General features: G+C 33.9%; 1 protein-coding gene across 6 annotated transcripts in view; it reads right to left on the reverse strand.

The window, feature by feature from the left end:
• LOC105340715 (multidrug resistance-associated protein 1) overlaps window positions 1-21,512 on the reverse strand; it is a 411,670-nt gene that overhangs the window by 194,175 nt on the left and 195,983 nt on the right. For 5 of the 6 annotated variants that reach the window (XR_010707346.1, XM_066065104.1, XM_066065103.1 and 2 more), the window contains 2 exons: window positions 396-650; window positions 78-143 (listed from right to left, as the gene is read on the reverse strand). The exons of the other annotated variant lie outside the window; for it this stretch is intronic. Coding sequence is in view for 4 of the 5 variants with exons in the window: in XM_066065104.1 (XP_065921176.1) it covers window positions 78-143; window positions 396-650 (321 nt within the window). In the remaining variant the exon portion in view is untranslated. The remainder of the gene's footprint in view (window positions 1-77; window positions 144-395; window positions 651-21,512) is intronic. 6 annotated transcript variants of the gene reach the window in all.

Raw genomic sequence — 21,512 nt, forward strand, 5'->3', positions numbered from 1 at the left:
GGGTAAGCTAAAAAAAAAAATAAATATAAAAATTGGTGAATTTTTTAATTTATACAAACACACGTTAACTTTCTTACCTTAATCCCATTTAGTACTTCATTCATCATTTTTATTCTTTTATCTTTCAAATTCATTTGTTTTACCTGAATTTCAAAATAACAAGATTTGTGATATTGTTTAGAATAAAACTCTTAAAAACTGAGCCAATATGGCACAAAAAACTTCCTTGAATTCATTTTTAATACTTTTAAATGTAAGTAACACAATTTTTTAAAAACTGAGCCAATATGGCACAAAAAAACTTCCTTGAATTCATTTTTAATACTTTTAAATGTAAGTAACACAATTTTTATTTTCCAAAAATACAAAGACAAATCCACAAAATTCGTTTTTACCTGCAAATCCCTTGTCTTTTTTGCTATCAAAGCATTGATTGGTATTAAAACTATCATTACTCCAAATCCAGCAAATATACTTGGACCAAGTTCCATGTATAAAAAATACAATGCTACAATAATTTGCAATGGACCTGACCAAACTGTATGAACATATGTCATAAGGTCCATGAATCTCTGAGCATCCACTGACATTAGATTCACAATTTCCCCCACTGTTGATAATCTTTTGGCTGTGTTGGAAAGTATCAACATCTAAATAGACAAAAGCAATCATTTACAGGTGTATAAATGTCTCGCAGAAATATGATATACTCTAATATTAAGTACATTTCCCGCAACATTATTTTTTACAAGATAAACGATAGGATAGGATTCACGCACGATAGGATAGGATTAAAGCACGTTAGAACAGTATACACGCACAATAGAATAGGATTAACACACGATAAAACAGTATACACGCACAATAGGAGAGGGTTGATACACGAGAGGAAAGGATAAATGATGTAACATATTACATATATAGGAAAGGATAAATGATGTTACATATTACATAGATAATCAATGCATAGGCGTCGGAACTGGGTGAAGGGGGAGGGGGTTCCCCCCCCCCCCACCACTTTTTCTTTTGCAAAGTTAAACATAGCCGTACCCAAAATCTGTTTTTCCTTTTTCTTGCTTGTCAAGATTTCTGATAAGGTCTAGCCCCCCCCCCCCCCCCAAATGAGCCTCAATGTATTGACAGGCATATCGCTCTTTTTTTACTAAGGCCCACCCTTTATTTAAAATCAACGTTAACAAATGGCTAAAAATCAAGAGGATTTTCCGCTGTAATTTTTTTCTTAAGAATAGCGAAAATACATTTATCCCCGTAACAGTAATGTTTTAAGCCTTTTTAAAGAGGTCGTTTTGATTTGTGTCTGAAAAACCAACAAATTGGTGTAGATTCATTGTATAAGGAGGGGGCCCCAAAAAGTTGTTACAGCATATCATCCTTTTAATTTTTTTGTACAAGTATTTAACGTTTAGTGAGACATTTCTAGTGATAAATCAAAATATCAGCGTCAATTGAAGAATTATAAGCAAGATACAGAACTCACAATTTTGCTTGGTTTGAGTCAATTTTGTTGTTTACAAGAGTTAATTACATTCAACTTCAGATTTTTTTAGGGCTTTTCGACTTTCGGTCGAAAAGACCTATTGTTTTCGTCTTTTTTTATCATCATTCTCGACAGAATTTGTGTCAGCGATTTTTTTAAAACGAAAAGACATATTGAAACAATTATGCAACTGTCTTAAAGCAATTGTTGATGACACGCGTATGTAAGGTTTTGAACTTCCGGTTCCGTTACTTCTGGTTTTTACAAGGATGTCACTAAAAATTGAATAAAGTGCAATATCTTACTTACTTTTTGAGTTAGAGTATTCAAATTTTAGAATAAGATGTATCTTGTCAAGTTGTACAAATTTGTCAGTAACATTTTTCTATATCTTATCGTTTTTAAGATATTTGACCTTAAACTTGAGAAAAGGGGGGATAAAAAATCAAAAAAAAAATCAAATGACCTTAGAAATTTAAGAAGACGCCTTCATATTGTTAACGTAGCAGTAGTTAACATACATTTTAAGTCTTAACAAAAAATATGTAGTACTTCCGGTTTTATGGGTTGATGAAAATTGTCTATAGGAGTTTCAATGTTAAATTGAAATCACGCGTTCCAAGTTTTCTCAAAAAGTTTTCAAGTTAACATTACAATATTTCACTAGTATAATGAAACAAACAATGCGCAGACCGGAAAAGGTTTTGGGTACAAAATTTTGAAACATTAGGGATCTGTAGGGGTTAACGTTGAAAACAGCCCTTTTGCTGTAACTTTTTTATTTCTCTTCCGATTTTCAAAATCTTTTCAGTCTATTGTTTGGAATAAAGAGTACAATCTTAAAATTATGGTCCGAGTGGGCCACTTTTTGACTCCTTATAGGGGTTTGAAAGGCCTGAAGATCACAACTTGTTTAAATTTCAAAAACATTTTCAGAAAGAGTTATCTCGCTTTGCTCCAAGAATATAGAGCATAAATACTGTAGGCATACCAAATTTGGTGTTTGGGGAATGAATACTTACTTCAATATGATTTTTTGAAAATATTCTTCTGGAAATTAGAAGTGAAGCTACCTGTTAAGTTCTGGAGTTATCTTTCTTTTCACATTGCACTACTCATAAGTTCCTATCTAAGCAACTGGGGATACCAAGGCGTTTAGAACTTTTTAGAATATTTTTGTTGAACATTCAATTAAAAAGGGATAATGGGGCTGTCGAAAAGCCCTTGCTTTTTGTTGAAGACAACAAGAAATCTGTGAGCCAATGCTCACTAGTGATACCCCCGCTATGATGTGAATATGCAAAATAAGCAAAGTCGACATTTAACAGAAAGCTGGCATCCGATTGGTACAGAAATATATCCCACAATATGGCATGCCTAAACAAATAGTGTGTTAAAATTTCAAGCATCTGCGATAAATAGCTGCTGAGAAATCTTTGACGAAAATTTGTTTGAAAATTTTGGCTAAAATAAAGTACTCATTTAACAGGAAGATGACGTCCGATTGGTACAAAAATATATCCCACAATATGGCATGCCTTAACAAACACTGTGTAAAAATTTCAAGCATCTGCGATAAATAGCTGCTGAGAAATCTTTGATGAAAATTTGTTTGAAAATTTTGGCAAAAAATAAACAAAGTCGTCATTTAACAGGAAGTTGACACCCGATTGGTACAGAAATATATCCCACAATATGGCATGCCATAACAAATAGTGTGTTAAAATTTCAAGCATCTGCGATAAAAAGTTGCTGAGAATTCTTTGACGAAAATTTGTTTGAAAATTTTGGCAAAAAATAAACAAAGTCGTCATTTAACAGGAAGTTGACGTCTGATTGGTACAAAAATACATCCCACGATATAGCATGCCTATACAAATACTGTGTAAAAATTTCAAGCATCTGCGATAAGCAGCTGCTGAGAAATCTTTGACGAAAATTTGTTTGAAAATTTTGGTTAAAAAATAAGCAACGTCGTCATTTAACAGGAAGTTGACGTCCGATTGGTACAAAAATATATCCCACGATAAGGCATGCCTTAACAAACGCTGTGTTAAAATTTCAAGCATCTGCGATAAGTAGTTGCTGAGATAAATGCGACAGAAATTTTTGTTACGGACGGACAGACGGACGGACAGACAGACACACAAGGGTAAAACAGTATACCCCCTCTCCTTCGGAGCGGGGGTATAAAAAAAGTTCTAGTTAAACTTGGTATTTCCTATTCAGAATGAACAAAAGCATGGCCTCAGTTCTGTGAGCAAAGCTCTGTATCTTGAGAAAATTGTAAACAATTAACAAAGAGGAAACATGCATTAAAACAAAGAAAATGCACAATTTATTTTTCATAACATATATATACCTATATATTTCTAGCAGTAAAAACAATCTCCGTTTAGACTGAAAATGCAGAGCATCTTAACAAAACACATTGCATTATAATCAACCATACTGGTACTGTACCAGTTATCGGCTAAACTGAGAGTTTGGGTTTACAGCATGCGACTATCCGAGATTTTTAAATTCAGTCGTCTGTTTCGAATAAAGAAAAGTAAGTTTGCTTGAAAACTTTCTTGAATATGTTTTAAACATGAGCTTTAACGATCATTGTTTACCGCTGATTTACATCTTTGCACTTTCAGCATTGGGGGAAGTGACGTAATAAGTTAAAAATAGAATATGACTTCTTTGTGATACGTTATTATATCCTTTCTTTGATTTGACATATAATATCAATACATATTAAATTTCTCAACAATAGGAATTCACTAAATTCTGAAGGATTAATAGGGTAGTTGAACACCTGATTGCACAATTATGTATTGAACAGCATACGTTTTTATGTATTACCGTATGATGATAAACGGATAATTTTATGAGTTTTGTTTATGTATAATAACCCCCACGACCTACAGGTTGACCCTGCAAGGAACATAATTCAATTTTCACTTTGCAGAATATGAAATCAACATGTAAAGGAATTTTACTGGGTTATTATCACGAAGCCGATAATTGGTACAGTAAATCGTAAAAACTCGGCTAAATAGCACGAAAACAATATGTTTGGGTTCTAAATTGTGATAAATTCTAACAGATATATAAATAAGGAGTTCACCATTCAAAGTATGTCAAGTTTTATTCAAATATATCAAGAAATAAGGAAACACGAAAAGAAAACGTAAAATTATAGCCGATAACTGGTACAGTGCCAGTAACATAGAGATTATACCGAATTACCAATAGAATGTATAGTATTTATAATATAATATGTTGTTAGTGCATCAGATTTCACTCATCTTGCGCAGGTAAACAACTAACTGTCTGATTTAACGAAGTCTATATTTGATTCGATATGTAAAAATTCCAAAATACATGCGATATTTTCCCTCAAGTTAAAAAGCATAAACGAAATTCAAAACAACGTAAAAACAAGGTCACGAGTAAAAAATGTCAACGCATTGAACGATTTAACCTCAATTCACTTCACGAAATCAGCAAAGATATATTTAGCATGTTTCAAGTATCCCTTCACATGTAAACAACAAGCAAATTCATCTTTGTCAGTTTGACCCGTTTGTCATGCGTCTACATTCAAACATGGCTGCCTTAAACAATGAACTTTCGTTTTCGATATGGAATACCGAACCAAAAGTTATAAACTAATAGACAGCAATTATCTCTTTTTTTTAATTTTCGTAAATTACTCAAATTTGAAGCAGAATTCGCCAATAATTTTTGCAATTTATATTTTTTCTTCCCATAAGGATTATTTTTGCAAAATTACGTTGAATTTGACTCAGTAGTTCTTGAGATGAGGATTTTTTAAAATGCACCCCCCTTTTTCTACAGTTTAGAGGTTTTCTCTGCTTTAAAAAAAGATCGGTATTTCATTTCTGCAATTTATATTTGTCTTCCCATAAGGCTGCTTTGTTCCAAACTTAATTCAAATTGGACAAGCCTTTTTAGATAAAAAGTGTAAAATGTAAAAATGTTTACAGACGGACAGACTGACGACAGACAAAATGTGATCAGAATAGCTCACTTGAGCTTTCAGCTCAGGTGAGCTAAAAACGAATTATATTGCATACAATTTAAATAGATATTTTTGCAGATACACATTCCGCATACGATTTGTTAACATTGTTTTTATTTCCACACACCCTAGCCGATTGCCAAAACATTTCAGCCCAAATTCTAATATCACACGGAAAATAACGGGTTCAATTAAAATACAACTCTGGTTTTAACTAAATAAAATTATATGATAAATATTTTGTTTCTGTAAAATCTGATGCATAAAAAACAAATAATATTGCATAAAAGTTAAACTTTACACAGCTACACACTCCGCGTATGATTTAATATATTCGATACATATGTAAATATGTTACGTACTTTTTCCTAAGAACTTCGATTGTTTACATAAATTTTTTATTTTCAATGCTTACAGATATGATTTACATGTACTATTGGTTAATTTGATCTAAAAAATGAAGAAATTAGTATCATGATAGAATGCTGGATAGGATTTTACTATAAACGGTTAATACGACACATGTAAGATAAATAGACAAGAGGCCCAATGGGCCACATTGCTCACCTGAGCAACACTGGCTTTATATGGGCGTTCAAAAGATATTGTGCCATATGAATTCTAGACGTTTCGTGACCAAGATGTTAAGGGACCCGGACGTTTCGTGACCTGACAAGATGTTTAGGGACTAAGACTTTTTGGGTCCTGGATCTTTTGGGACTTAGAATAAGATCTTCATTAGTCTCCTCATAATTAACACCTGGGTACACCTATCCACAGGTCAGGCTAAAAGGTGTGATCTGATTGTTTTTATAACAATTATCGGTAGCCCCGATCCCTCCTTGGATATTTCTAGTAAATGTATGAAATAATGGCTGAGGTAACCGTATAATAGATCAACTGTTAATATTACTGTCGGGGCTTATTAACTTGACCCTTTTTGGTACAGGCTCCTGTACCCTTATTTTTTTCGTCGACAAAATGCCATTTTGGGAAAAAATAGTTTTACTCAGTTATATGACTCAACGCAAGTAGGCAAAAAACAAAAAAGAAAGGAGTTTTTCCTGGTTTTCATTTGCATGTTACATGTTTAATCATTAAATTAATGTTTTCATTAAAATCAACCACACTTTACAGATCACTCAGACAATTTGATAAGGATCGATATCTCACCTATAGAGCTTTTACCGGACCCGCATGCAAAGGATAGTATGCCATGTTACGATTCATTATTTTTTAAAAATTGATAATAATACGGCTTCATCATGGATTAATTATGCAGCTAAGTTACATCTTTCATCATAGCCTTTCATCAAGTCCCAAAAAAAATTATTCTAAGTCCCAAAAGGTCTCGAAACGTCTTTAACATTAGGTCACGAAAAGTCTTAGTCTCTAAACATCTTGCATCCTGCCATATGGCCCCTCTGTAGATTAACCAATAATGAATATCCGAATTCTAAACTTATTTTTGCACATATTTACCTTTATGGAATACTATTTTTACCAAAAATAAGATCATATGCAAAATAAATAATTAAATATTTAGTTGGTGTCCACTTTATAAAACGATTAAAATACATGAGAGCATAAAGGTACATTTTCTCCCTCCACTACTTACTAGTTATTGTATTTTATTTTTAAAAATCCTATATGTAAAAGAAGAAAAGTGTGAATTCATTTCGTATGACGTTTCATATCCCTACTCACTTGACTGAATAAACTTGAAAAATATTGTCACATATGTTAAAGAGCTATATTTCAAATCAATGTATTGGCAGGCATGTCGCTCTATTGTACCAAGACCCACCATTTATTTTCATCTTTATTAAACAAGCAAAGATGATTTTCCGTTGCAATATTTTTTTAAAGAACAATGATAATGCTTTCATCCTCATAATAATAATAATGTGTTTGCACTATGGAAACTGTTAAAAAGAACTCGTTTTGTATTTACTTGAGTTAGAAAAACTCTCAATTTATGTAGATTTTATGCAATTCATCGTTTAAGAAGGGGCACCAGAAAGAAGTTACAACATATAATCCTTTTAGCAAGACATTTCAATATAATTGATAAACCAAAATTTCAGCATCAATCGTAGAATTATAAGCAAGATACATAGCTTGGTTTGAGTCATGTTTTTGTTAACACGAGTTATTAAATTCAACTTACGATTTTTAATTTTGGTATTTTCTATTCACCATAGCTGGATTTAAAATATAAATGAACTAAAGCATGACCTCAGCTTTGTGTACAAACATTCAGTAGCATTGTGCACAAAGCTCTGTATCTTGCTTTATATAGCTCGAAGCTTGACTCTCAGGTTAGTAAATTGAAAATTGTAAACAGTTAAAACAAGAGAAAAAATGCACTAAAACAAAGAAAAAACACAAATTATTTTTCATCATATCTATACATATAGTGTTACATCTAAAGCGAACTAGCGTGGCGCGGCACCATGCCCCATTTTATCAGCGCCATGCCCTTTTTCTAAACGCCATGCCCTTTTAATAATAAATAAAAGTAATGCCCTTTTTATTTAAAGTAAATTTAATTCAAAACCACCATTGCCCTAGCCTCTATTAAACCAACACGCGCTGGACTTCACGTACGGGTGACCTGAGACAACAGACGATACAGGTAAACTAGAGAGGCCCAAGCTGAGGGGGTATACACAGCTGTCCTGTATGAATGGGTGATTTGACATCTAATTACTGGTACAATAATTTGATAAATAACAACTGAATTATCTCCTTGAAATTAGTAGGCTAATTGTACAAGCTATATAGCTTATCATTGAGACATCGTAAGGTTATCTATAAATTGAATTAACACAAAAGAATATATTTCATGAAGATAATTTGAAATTTTAACACTGAGGCACCTAAAACCATGTTTTGACTAACGAAACATTTGAATAAAAATGTAGATGTGAAGTTTTCTTATTCTTTTTTAAGCTTTTAAACAATCGTCTGATTTACCAGAATTTTCTCTGTTTCCCAAAAAACATAACTCTTTCCTTGAAGGATGCAGAAACTTAATTCACAATAAAGATTGTTATGCAGATTTTAATGCAAATTGATTTTAAAAAAGCTTAAAACAACAATTTAAATATCCAAATTTCTGTGGTAAAAAGGGTTTAATAATTTTGCCATCAGTTGTCTACATATTCTCTTGACTGAGAAGTGGACAGGCATAGCCTACATCAATGCTATTCCTGTCCACTTCTAAAAAGATAATACTGTCTACATTATACATGTCCTATGATTCATTACTGGATACAGATGTGTTTAAGTTCACATATTACATAAAGCCTATATGAAATAAAGAATTTTTAATGCATTTTTAAATTACTTTAAAACTAGTTAGACCAATGCCATGACTGTTCTAAGGGATAAAAATAAATGTGAATCAATTTAAGAAAGAAAAAAAAGATTGATTCAGAAAATACAATATTGAATAAGACTTATGTGAATGCAAAAGCAAATCATTTACTGTTCAATTATCTTGTTTCATTACAGATCTCGAGGTCACACTTATGAGTTTTATGATGCAAAATTTTCCTTATAATACGCTTGTTTCAAGGATTGATGATTTATAATATTACCATAGAAAAGGATGCCCCTTTCAAGGTTTTATAATTATTTTCCCCGGAGAGAAGTGCCCTTTTTACCATTATTTAACATGCCCTTTTCAAATCCTAGATTTAACACTAACATATCTATTTCTAGCAGCGATAATAATCTCCGTTTAGATTGAAATTGCTGAGCTTCTTAACAAGAGGCCCATGGGCCACATCGCTCACCTGAGGAACAATAGGTATGATAAAATCAGCTTAATGGAGTAATAAGACAAACTATATGAACAATGTACAATAATACATGTATATCCTGTATAAATAAAATCCATCCCCCCCCCCCTCCTGGATATTCTTATGTTTATAATCATTAGTCCCTTTTTTAACAGGATGATTTTATAGTCATATCACATGTTGAGTATTGCAGTTCTCAAAAAGATCCTTACCAATTGTTTATATATGGGATATAAAGCTACATCAAACTCTGTACTTTCTTGTGAGGCCGAAGAATTCTCCTGGAGCCAAAGTCTTAACAATTATAAAGAATCATCTGGCTGATTAGTTTCTGAGAAGGTTTTTAAAGATTTACTCTATATATTCCTATGTAAAACTTGATCCCCCATTGTGGCCCCACCCTACCTCTGGAGGTCATGATTTTCACAACTTTGAATCTACACTACCTGAGGATGCTTCCACACAAGTTTCAGCTTTCCTGGCTGATTAGTTTCTGAGAAGAAGATTTTTAAAGATTTACTCTAAATATTCGTATGTAAAACTTTGACCCCCCATTGTGGCCCCACCCTACCTCTGGAGGTCATGATTTTCACAACTTTTTATCTACAATACCTGAGGATGCTTCCACACAAGTTTCAGCTTTCTTGGCTTAATGGTTCTTGAGAAGAAGATTTTTGAAAATTTCTCAAAACTTTTCATTAATTTCTAATTATCTCCCCTTGAAAAAAAATGTGGCCCTTAATTTTCACAACTTTGAATCCCCTTTGCCTAAGGATGATTTGTGCCAAGTTTGGTTGAAATTGGCCCAGTAGTTCTTGAGAAGATGTTGAAAATATGAAAAGTTTACGGACAAACAGACGAACGACAGACAAAATGTGATCAGAAAAGCTCACTTGAGCTTTCAGCTCAGGTGAGCTAATGAAACATGTTATATTAATCAACCATTTCGTAGAGATGGTACCGAATTACATGTACAAACATAATGAATAGTATTTTACAATTATAATTATGTTGTTAGTGCATCAGATTTTGCGCAGGTTCATGTAAACAATCTGATGTCTGATTAACCGGTCTACACATAAAAATTTTAAATTCTAAAATATGATGATGGTCCCTCTCAAGTTTATTAAAACAAGAGGCCCATGGGCCACATCGCTCACCTGAGGAACAATGATAAAATCAGCTTAATGGAGTCATAATACAAACTATCTGGAAAATGTACAATAATACATGTAGATCCTGTATAAATAAAATACATTTTTCCCCCTGGATATTCTTATGTTTATAATCATTAGTCCCTTTTCTAACAGGATGATTTTATAGTCATATCATATGCTGAGTATTGCAGTTCTCAAAAAGATCCTTTACAATAGTTTATATAATTATAGGATATAAACCTACATCAAACTCTGAACCTTCTTGTGAGGCCATAATTCTCCTGGGGCCTGATAGGATTAACGCACAATAGGATTAACACATGATAGAACAGTATACACGCACGATACGATAGTATATTTTTCTTTCTTTTTTATTATCATACAACTTTACATAGAAAAAGTAATCAATGTTTAGAATCTAACAAGGACTATATTTTTGGCATACTATTGGCATAGGAAAATATCACATGTTTCGCAATTCACAATTGCTGCAGATTTACGTGTCGGTTTTAGCATTTTTAAAACAATAACATTAATGTTGGATTTTTTTAGTAATGTGAACTACATGTAATGATATGATACTTGGGTTTCAGAATATGTTTTTAAAATATGATTTGCCTATCAAATTAGATTTTAATAAGCTTTTTAAAGCACCCATTCTATACATTGATTTTGTGAAAAAATCACTAAAATCAGTTTTTCTCTCTTATTAACAAAATGGTCAATATATTAGCTTTTCTGTCAATTTATATCTTTATATAAAGTCTTTATTATACATAATAATCAGAAATATTTCATTATTGAAAACATAAAAAAATAATCAAAATTTCTTCAAAATTTTAGAAAATTAGAGGAAATGCAGGCTAAGCAAAATCAATTTTAGTTTAAATATTTAGTCCAATTTAGTAGTATAAGCTGATAGATATTCTGAAATTCTATCATTTCATTGACGAATAGAATCTTAAAATCTTAAACAAATGCCTACAGAACTACAAAGAGCTACACTGATTTTTATCATCCTTTACGCTGAGGAAAGAGGTAGTGACCTTGACCTGATGCAAAAACAAAAAGGTCAAATTTGATTAAACTGATAGAATAATTTGGTAATATGATCCGTTTGACTGTGTCATGAATTTCTTATTATAAGAGGTATGTTTGATAACGAGAAGACTCCTTCCTTAATAAACAGTACGAAAACAATAAGGTCTTCCGCTGGAAACAGAAGACCTTAAGGATGACGTTTACTCAGAATGAAAAAAAAAATCCACGGATGATAATGAAAAACCAACTTTTGTGTGTTATAGACCTTACATGGTAGAGTTATTCTTCACTTTCAAAAAAGTAGGTCAATGACCTACTTTTTAAGTTAATGGCCATTGAATATTTTTTGAAAATTTAAGAAAAATCCATAAAAATTTTACACTATGATTGAGGTTTTCTTAATTGTGAAAATAATAAAAATTGCTTAACTCCTTAATAAACGAAATACAGTTTATGAATGGTACTGACATTAAGATACAAAGCATTAAGTTTTTTTGGGGGGGGGGGGGGGGGGGGGCTAGACCTTATCAGAAATCTTGACAAGCAAAAAAGGAAAAAAAAATTGAATACTGCTATATCTGAATTTGCCAAAAAAAGATATATCACATGATAACATTTTCACATGATAACATTTTCATTCGAGTGTATTCATCGATCAATTGAGTAAGGTTATAAAACGTCACACAATTTCATGCTGGTAAGCAACAATCATTTATAATGTGAAAGACCAATCAAATTTTTGAATGTTCCTAATTTGAGCACCTTGAGGTAAAATTTTCTTCTTTCATGTGTAGAAATCTTTTAAAAATAAAATACAATATTTAGCTAGCATAATGTAGTTGAAGATGAATATGTACCTATATATATGCATTTTCTCATATATAATTTGATCGTTTTAAAAAGTGAGGGGGTAGAACCAAACAAGAGGCCCAGGGGCCACATCGCTCACCTGAGCAACAATTGCCTTAATTCTGATCAAATTAGCATTACAGTATCAAAATATCTTGACAACTGAGTACAGCAGATCTTGCTACGAAAAAATTGAAAATCTGCAAATTTTTATCCACCTCTTATTTTTTGGTAAATACCAAGCCCCTTTTGTTGTTGTACCTGTAAGAAGATTTTTCTCTATTCCTATATACCCCCCCCCCCCCCCATTTCGTGGCCCCACTTTTCTCAAGGGAATCATGGTTTCATCAAACTTAAATCTGCATAACCTGCAAAACTTTCCCAGAATATTTTTAAAAAATTTTCTCTTTATATTCCTATGTAAAAATTCAAACCGCCATCACGGTCCCGCCCTACCACTAGGGACTGTGATTTTGCAAACTTGAATTTACACTACCCGAGGATGCCTCTACACAAGTTTAAGCTTTTCTGGCCAAATAGTCTTTAAAAAGAAGATTTTTAAAGATTTTCTCTAGATATTCCTAAGTAAAAATTCATCCCCCATTGTGGCCTCACCCTTACCCTGGACTATTATTTAAACAAACTTGAATCTATAAAAAAAACTAAACTTTATTTCACAACGATTGATAAGCAAGTTCTAAGCAACTTATATTAATATCTCTCAATGGCACGGATGTTAGCGCGAGGGGGGCATTGGTGTGGGAAGAAGCCGGAGAACCCGGAGAGAACCCACGTGTCCAAGCGGGCGACCACCATACCCTATCACATACCATCACTGTCGATCACTGGGATCGAACTCGGGTCGCAGCGGTGACAAGCGAGTGCATTGTCCACTACGCATACTTGAATCTATATGATCTGGGGATGCTTCAACTCAAATTTGGGCTTTCCTGGCCTAATAGTTTTGAGAAGAAGACTTTAAAAGATTTTCTCTATATATAAAAATTCATCCCCCATTGTGGCCCCGCCCTACCTCCAGGGACCATGATTTGAACAAACTTGAAAATACACTTCCTGAAGAAGGTTACACGCCAATTTGAGCTTTCTTGGCCAAATAGTTTTTAAAAGAATTTTTTAAAAAGATTTTCTCTATATATTCCTATATAAAAATTTATCCCACAATTGTGGCCCCACCCTACCCCCGGGGACCATGATTTGAACAAACTTGAACCTACACTATCTGAGGATGCTTCCACTCAAATTTGAGCTTTCCTGGCCTAATAGTTCTTGAGTAGAAGATTTTTAAAGATTTTCTCTATATATTCCTATGTAAAACTTGATCCCCCTATTGTGGCCCCACCCTACCCCCGGGAACTATGATTTGAACAAACTTGAATCTACACTACCTGAGGATGTTTCCATTTTAATTTGAGCTTTTCTGGCCGAATAGTTTTTGAGAAGAAGATTTTTAAAGATTTTCTCTATATATTCCTATGTAAAACATGATCCCCCTATTGTGGCCCCACCCTACCCCCGGGGACCATGATTTGAACAAACTTGAATCTACACTACCTAATGATGCCTCCACACAAGTTTAAGCTTTTCAGGCCGAATAGTTTTTGAGAAGAAGATTTTTTAAAAATACCAAATAACAAATTTTCAATAAATCTCAATTATCTCCCCTTTAAAGAGGGCGTGGCCCTTCATTTGAACAAACTTGAATCCCCTTCACCTAGTGGTGCTTTGTGCCAAATTTGGTTTAAATCTGCCTAGTGGTTCTTGAGAAGAAGATGAAAATGTGAAGAGTTTACAACGACAAGGACAACCACGACAGACAACGGACAAATTGTAATCAGAAAAGCTCACTTGAGCCTTTGGCTCAGGTGAGCTAAAAACATAGGTAATCACAGATTACAAAGCTCACCGAGACCAGACATCACCCTTATGAGACTTCACCTTTATGAGACCACCTTTATCATATTAAATGAAAATCATACTTTATGATCTTGGATATTCATGGATTCTGTTTTGACACAATATCGTATATCATCTGTTAAAAAATTGTATGATAATCATATGTTCATATGTTAATCAATACAATAATATAAATTTTAATATTGCATCCTATCATATTTACAACATAAATCATATAATACAATAAAATACCATAATAAACAATGATGAGATATGATATTGTAACGTATGACATGACATTGTATTGTGTTGTACGTTATTGTATTTGATCATATAATACAATATCATAATATATAAAACAATATAGTATTATATTACAATATCATATTACATAATACATCATAACATTGAAACATATGATATTATATTGTATAATATAGTATGATATTGTATGATACTGTATCATTTGTGAAACATAATATGATATTGTATCATATGATACAATATAATTTTATACAACATTGTATGGTATCAAATGATACAATATTATGTGATAAAGTAAAATATATAATACAACATTATATTATACATATTGTATCAAATGATACAATAATATATTTTACAATGTCATATAATACAATTTCATGTGATGTGATAATATATCATATTATAAACCAATATCATATTATACAATATCGTATGATACGATATTATATTATATCACAGTATCATATTATACAATTTCATGTGATATAATTCTATATAACAGAAACTAATATCATATTATACAATATCGTATGATACAATATTATAGAATATACAATATTGTATCATAGGATACAATATTTTATTTTGCATTATCTTAATATGTAATAAAATCATGTGATAAAAATCATAAATTAATAATACAATATAATATTATACAATATTGTATCATAATATACAATACTATACATAACAATATCATGTTACAATATCATAACATAAAATATCAAAAAAATTGATACAATATCATATTGTATTATATAACTTTTTATAATATTACATATGATATTATATTGTATCATATTAAACAATATTGTTTCATACCATACAATACTATATCATAGGAATCATGTTATATCATTTATCAACAAACACATCTATCTTTCGAGCAGGTTTGAGTGAGGTAGGAGATTTCTTTAGCATCCTTGATAATGGAGATCAGGCTCTGCATCTGAAGCAACCTCTGCATTTCATTTACAACATAGTTAAATCAACTATGCAAGCTATCATCTATAAAACATGTGACCTGTTCCAAAAAAACTAAACCTCATCCAGCATCCGAAACCTATGGCTCAGATTCAGCATTCAAGTCTGTCAGGTGCATCAGTATACATAAGACGCATCTCTAGCAAGTTTGGTGAAGTTCAGACCAGTAATAACTAAGATATCATCTTCAGAGGGCACTAGCAATTAAAACCTTAACCTCCTCAAGCATCCGCAACCTATGGCTCAGATTCAACATCCAAGCCTGTCTGGTGCATCTGTATCATAAGACACACCATCCATTCAAGTTTGGTGAAGTTAGGACCTGTAATAACTAAGATATATTTTTAGCATCCTTGATAATGGAGATCAAGATCTGCATCTGAAGCTTCCTCTGTGATTCATTCATATTACAGTTTAATTAACTATGCAAGTTTGAAATAGTACTATTATCTATTAAACATGTGACCTGTTCCAAAAACCTTAACCTCCTCCAGCATCTGAAACCTATGGCTTAGATTCAGCATTCAAGCCTGTCTGGTGCATCAGTATCATAAGACACACCATCAATGCAAGTTTAATGAAGTACGGACCAGCACTAACTTAGATATTGCTATCAAAGGGCACCTGCAACAAAAACTTTAACCTGCCCCAAAAACCTTAACCTCCTCCAGCATCCGAAACCTATAGCTCAGATTCAGCACTCAAGCCTGTCTGGTGCATCAGTATCATAAGACACACCATCCATGCAAGTTTGGTGAAGTACGGACCTGCAGTAACTTAGATATTGCTATCAAAGGGCACTTGCAACAAAATTTTTAACCTAGTCCAACAACCTTAACCTCCTCCAGCATCTGAAATGTAAGACTCAGATTCAGCATCCAAGTCTTTCAAGTTAATCAGTAGGTCCAGATGCATCATCCATGCAAGTTTGGTGAAGATAGGACAAGTAATAGCTTAGATATAGGACCTGCAACAAAAACTTTAACCAGGTCCGGACGCCGACGCCGAGGGTATAGCATAAGCTCCCCCTGACTTCGTCTCAGTGAGCTAAAAAGGGAATTGGAGTTAACGGTGTACCCCTACCAAAAATTTAGTTTTATATCTTGCATAGGATCTTATTTTCGGTAAAACTGGTATTTCATAAGGGTACAATGTCAAAGATTAAGTGTAGGAAAATAAGTGTAAAATTTGGATACAGTTTATTTTATGGGTTTTTTTTTTCTACCGAAGGCCCAATTATGGCACAGTATCCTTTGTACACCCATATAAAGCCATTGTTGCTCAGGTGAGCGATGTGGCCCCATGGGCCTCTTGTTTGTAGTACTATAATATTTAAAGTTAAGATTTTATTTGTTAGTCGACATAATTTTGCATATTTTCTGTTGGTTTTATCTTGCTTTTTCGTTTAGATAATCGTATGGCACACACTACAAAAATATTGAACAAGAGGCCAACTGGCCTTAACGGTCACCTGAGTAGCATATATCCCATACACAAACTTGTCATGGAGTCTCATATATGCATCTAATTAATTAGGTTTCATACTGGAGTAGAAAAATTATAAATTTGTAATGACGACCACATTTAATTAAAAAGGACTGTGAAACCTATAATTTTGGTGAAAAACTAAAAGATCTGGTCTACAAAATCATGAATTCAGTTTTCCTTTCAGGTGTGTGGGAGTAAAGAAGATAATTTTTTAATGTTATATGCATTAACATCTATACATCCATTTTGCACCTGCCCCAAAGTCAAAATTCATTCTCCAGGGGACATGAAAAATTAAAATTTCAGTAGAGGACTTCCTGGTAAACATAATTATTAGTCAGGTTTTTTTTATACAGATGTGTGAGAATAGAGAAGAAGATTTTTAAACATTATATGCATTAACACTATATTGCCCCCCCCCCCCCACCCATGGGTCATGAATTTTACAATTTTGATAGAGGGCCTCTTGGACATCATAATCATGCATTTAGTTTTTAACAAATATATATGATAGTAGAGAAGAAGATTTTCTAAGATTTAATACATTTTTACTATATGGCCATCTTGGCCCCACCCTAGAGCCTGAACCCCTGATGAAAGGGTCATGAATTTCACAATTTAGGTTGAGGGCTTCATGGACATCATAATCATTCATTTAGTTTTTAACAAATATATATGATGGTAGAGAAGAAGATTTTCTAAGAATTAATACATTTTTACTATTTGGCAATATTGGCCTCACCCTAGAGCCTCAGAACCCCTGACCCAGGGGCCATAAGTTTCACAATTTTGGTAGAGGGCCTCATGGACATCATAACCATGCAACCAGTTTTTTCCTCACATGCGTGGGAGTAGAGAAGAAGATTTTCGAAAATTTTGCTTTTTTTTCATATTTGGCCCCGCCCGTGGCACCCCAGGGGTGGTAGAGCCATAAATTTCACAATTTAGATTCTTTTTACCATAGAGATGCTTCACACCAAAAATGGTAACTATTGGCCTGGTAGTTTTCAAGAAGAAGTTAAAATGTAAAAGTGTTAACGCACGACGACGGACGAAGACCAATTGCAATAGGTCACCTGAGTGACTCAGGTGACCTAAAAATGTTTAAAAATGATAAAATACACCATATCTCAAAATTTTGATCATTGACCTTATATAAATTTTATGCCAGCAGACAAAGGTCAATATACTTAGTTTAATACTATAAATATTTTAACATCATTCAGTTTTTTGTTATATTGAATCAAAAATGGGTAGTAATTTGAAAACTGATAGAGGAAATTTGTAAGATATCAATCTGATATCCTCAGATAGAGGACTGAGGCTCATTGAGAATTATAAACTAATTGACCCGATTATCTCTATTTTTATTTTCGTAAATTACTCAAATTTGATACAGAATTCGCCGATAATTTTTGTAATTTATATTTTCCTTTCCATAAGGATTATTTATGCAAAATTACATTGAATTTGACTCAGTAGTTCTTGTCAATGAGAAGAAGATTTTTTAAAATGCACCCCCTTTTTTCTACAGTTACGAGGTTTTCTCTGTTTTAAATAAAAATTGGTCTTTCATTTCTGCAATTTATAATCGCCTTTCTATAGGGAAGCTTTGTGCCAAATTTGTTTAAAATTGGCCCAGTGGTTTTAGAGAAGTTCAAAATGTGAAAAGTTTACAGACAGACAGGCGGACGACGGACAAAATGTGATCAGAATAGCTCACTTGAGCTTTCAGCTCAGGTGAGCTAAAAACAAAATCTGAAAAATTTAATTAGTCCCAATTTCTTCTGTTTTGGTAAAAGTCAAACTTTGTAAGAGCCTAATTCCATAATTTAGTAAAAATATCGATTGTTAGGCCAGCATTTTTTAAAATTTCGATTTACAAACCCGTCGACCCTATTTTTTAAAAATTCAAATAAAAATAAAAGGACCTGAACTAGCTATTTATTTTATTTTTTCCTCCGACCCGAAGTTTTCTTTCTGGTAAAAATAAAAATAAATGTTGATGCAATCACGTATGTGTAGTCTGAATTATTGTTGTTCATGCATTGATTTAATAAAAAGACCAAGTTCTTTCCGATCAAGTCACAGGCACTAGAAGTCACAAAAAACCACCAAAGGGCCTACTCCTGTTTGCTTTCGTCCAACCCTACAATTTACGACTCTATTAAGTTTTGTGATCGGCAACTTAGCCAGAATTTCCTCAATAAAGAGAAGTTGAAGTCTTTTTCTATCACAATTCTGTAAATTAAAAAAAAACACCTCATTGACAAGAAAATGATAAGTTACTTTAAAAAAAAAACATTTTTGCAAAATAAATTCTAGAATAATCATAATTTAACCGTTTGGAAATAGATCCTCTACATAACGAGGTATAGAATAGGGTATTTTTTATATCCCATAACCAGGCACTATAACCAGGATGTGCACATGCGTGAACCAACTTTCCATCGGGATCGGTAAACGATTGGGAGGAAATTCGAAAGCTATTTGGAGGAACTTCGAACTGATATATGTGCAATTTAAAAATGCGATTTTTATATGAAAATTATGATCAGAAGTGATAAAAATGTTATGTACATTAGATTTTACACCAAAAAATTAAATAAATAATTGAGAGAACAATCAAAATCAATATTACAGGAAAACAACAGGCACTTAGCATCGGAGGGGGGGGGGGTTGGAATGGTTATAAAAAAGTAAATTAACATACAGTTTCACCCCCCCCCCCCCCCCGCAATGTTTTTGGGACCATGTAAAATTTGAAATGAAAGAGAGGAAATAAACTGTGAAATTGAAGTTAAAGGTACACTTAGCCCCCTACCCCCACGGATTAGGATTTTCAATTATTTAAAAAGTATTTTTGAGTTGGGGTTTTTTTCAAGGCAAGATTGGATGAGTTTGCCCTCAACCCACTTTGCTACGATGCTAGGTGCCTGAACAAAATATCATGGTTTCATCACATACATGTATGCTAGTATAAAGACTTTATGTAAACCAATATTATCTCGTGCATTGTTCCATTCACCAGGTTCTACAAACACCTTAGTCCAAAATAAATAAAAAAATCCAAGACTAGGAGGGGAAGAAAGGAGAAATCTATTTTCCTTTTTTTTTACTCAGGAGCTATTTTGTTGGGGGGGGGGGGGGGTATTAGGGGTGAACAGGTCACTGACCCCTTGTAGATCTACCCATGACCTATCACCAGGGTCTGTATACACATAACCAGGGTCAGTATACCCATCACCATGGTCTCCAGGGTCAGAGTACGTATCGCCAGAGTCTGTGTGCCCATCACCAGAGTCTGTACACCCATAACCAGGGCCAGTATACCCATCACCAGGGTCTCCATACCTATCACCAGGGTCAGAGTACGTATCACCAGAGTCTGTACACCCATAACCAGGGTCAGTATACCCATCACCAGGGTCTCCATACCTATCACCAGGGTCAGAGTACGTATCACCAGAGTTTGTGTGCCCATCACCAGGGTCTGTACACCCATAACCAGGGTCAGTATACCCATCACTAGGGTCTCCATACCTATCACCAGGGTCAGAGTACGTATCACCAGAGTCTGTGTGCCCATCACCAGAGTCTGTACACCCGTAATCAGGACAAGTATACCCATCACCAGGGTCTCCATACCTATCACCAGGGTCAGAGTACGTATCACCAGAGTTTGTGTGCCCATAACCAGGGTCTGTATACTCATAATCAGGGCCAGTATACCCATCACCAGGGTCTCCATACCTATCACCAGGGTCAGAGTACGTATCACCAGAGTCTGTGTGCCTATCACCAGGGTCTGTACACCCATGACCAGGGTCAGTATACCCATCACCAGGGTCTCCAAGGTCAGAGTACGTATCACCAGAGTCTGTGTGTCAGTCACCAGTCTGTACACTCATGACCAGGGTTAGAATACCCATCATCAGGGTCTCCATAGCTATCACCAGGGTCAGTGTACGTATCACCAGAGTCTGTGTGCCCATCACAAGTGTCAGTATACACATAACCAACAATAAAAAATCCAAGACAAGGAGAGGGAGAGGGTGATATCTATATTTTTTTTCTTTACTCAGGAGCTATTTTGTTTGGGGGGGGGGGGAGGGGTATAAGGGGTGAACATGTCACTGACCCCTAATAGATCTATCCATGACCTATCACCAGGGTCTGTATACACATTACCAGGGTCAGTTACACATCACCAGGGTCTCCAGGGTCAGAGTACGTATCACCAGAGTCTGTGTGTCAGTCACCAGAGTCTGTACACCCATAACCAGGGTCAGTATACCCATCACCAGGGTTTCCATACGTATCACCAGGGTCAGAGTACGTATCACCAGAGTCTGTGTGCCCATCACCAGAGTCTGTACACCCGTAATCAGGGCCAGTATACCCATCACCAGGGTCTCCATACCTATCACCAGGGTCAGAGTACGTATCACCAGAGTTTGTGTGCCCATAAC

This window comes from Magallana gigas, chromosome 7, assembly GCF_963853765.1.
Source record: "Magallana gigas chromosome 7, xbMagGiga1.1, whole genome shotgun sequence".
Taxonomy (NCBI): domain Eukaryota; kingdom Metazoa; phylum Mollusca; class Bivalvia; order Ostreida; family Ostreidae; genus Magallana; species Magallana gigas.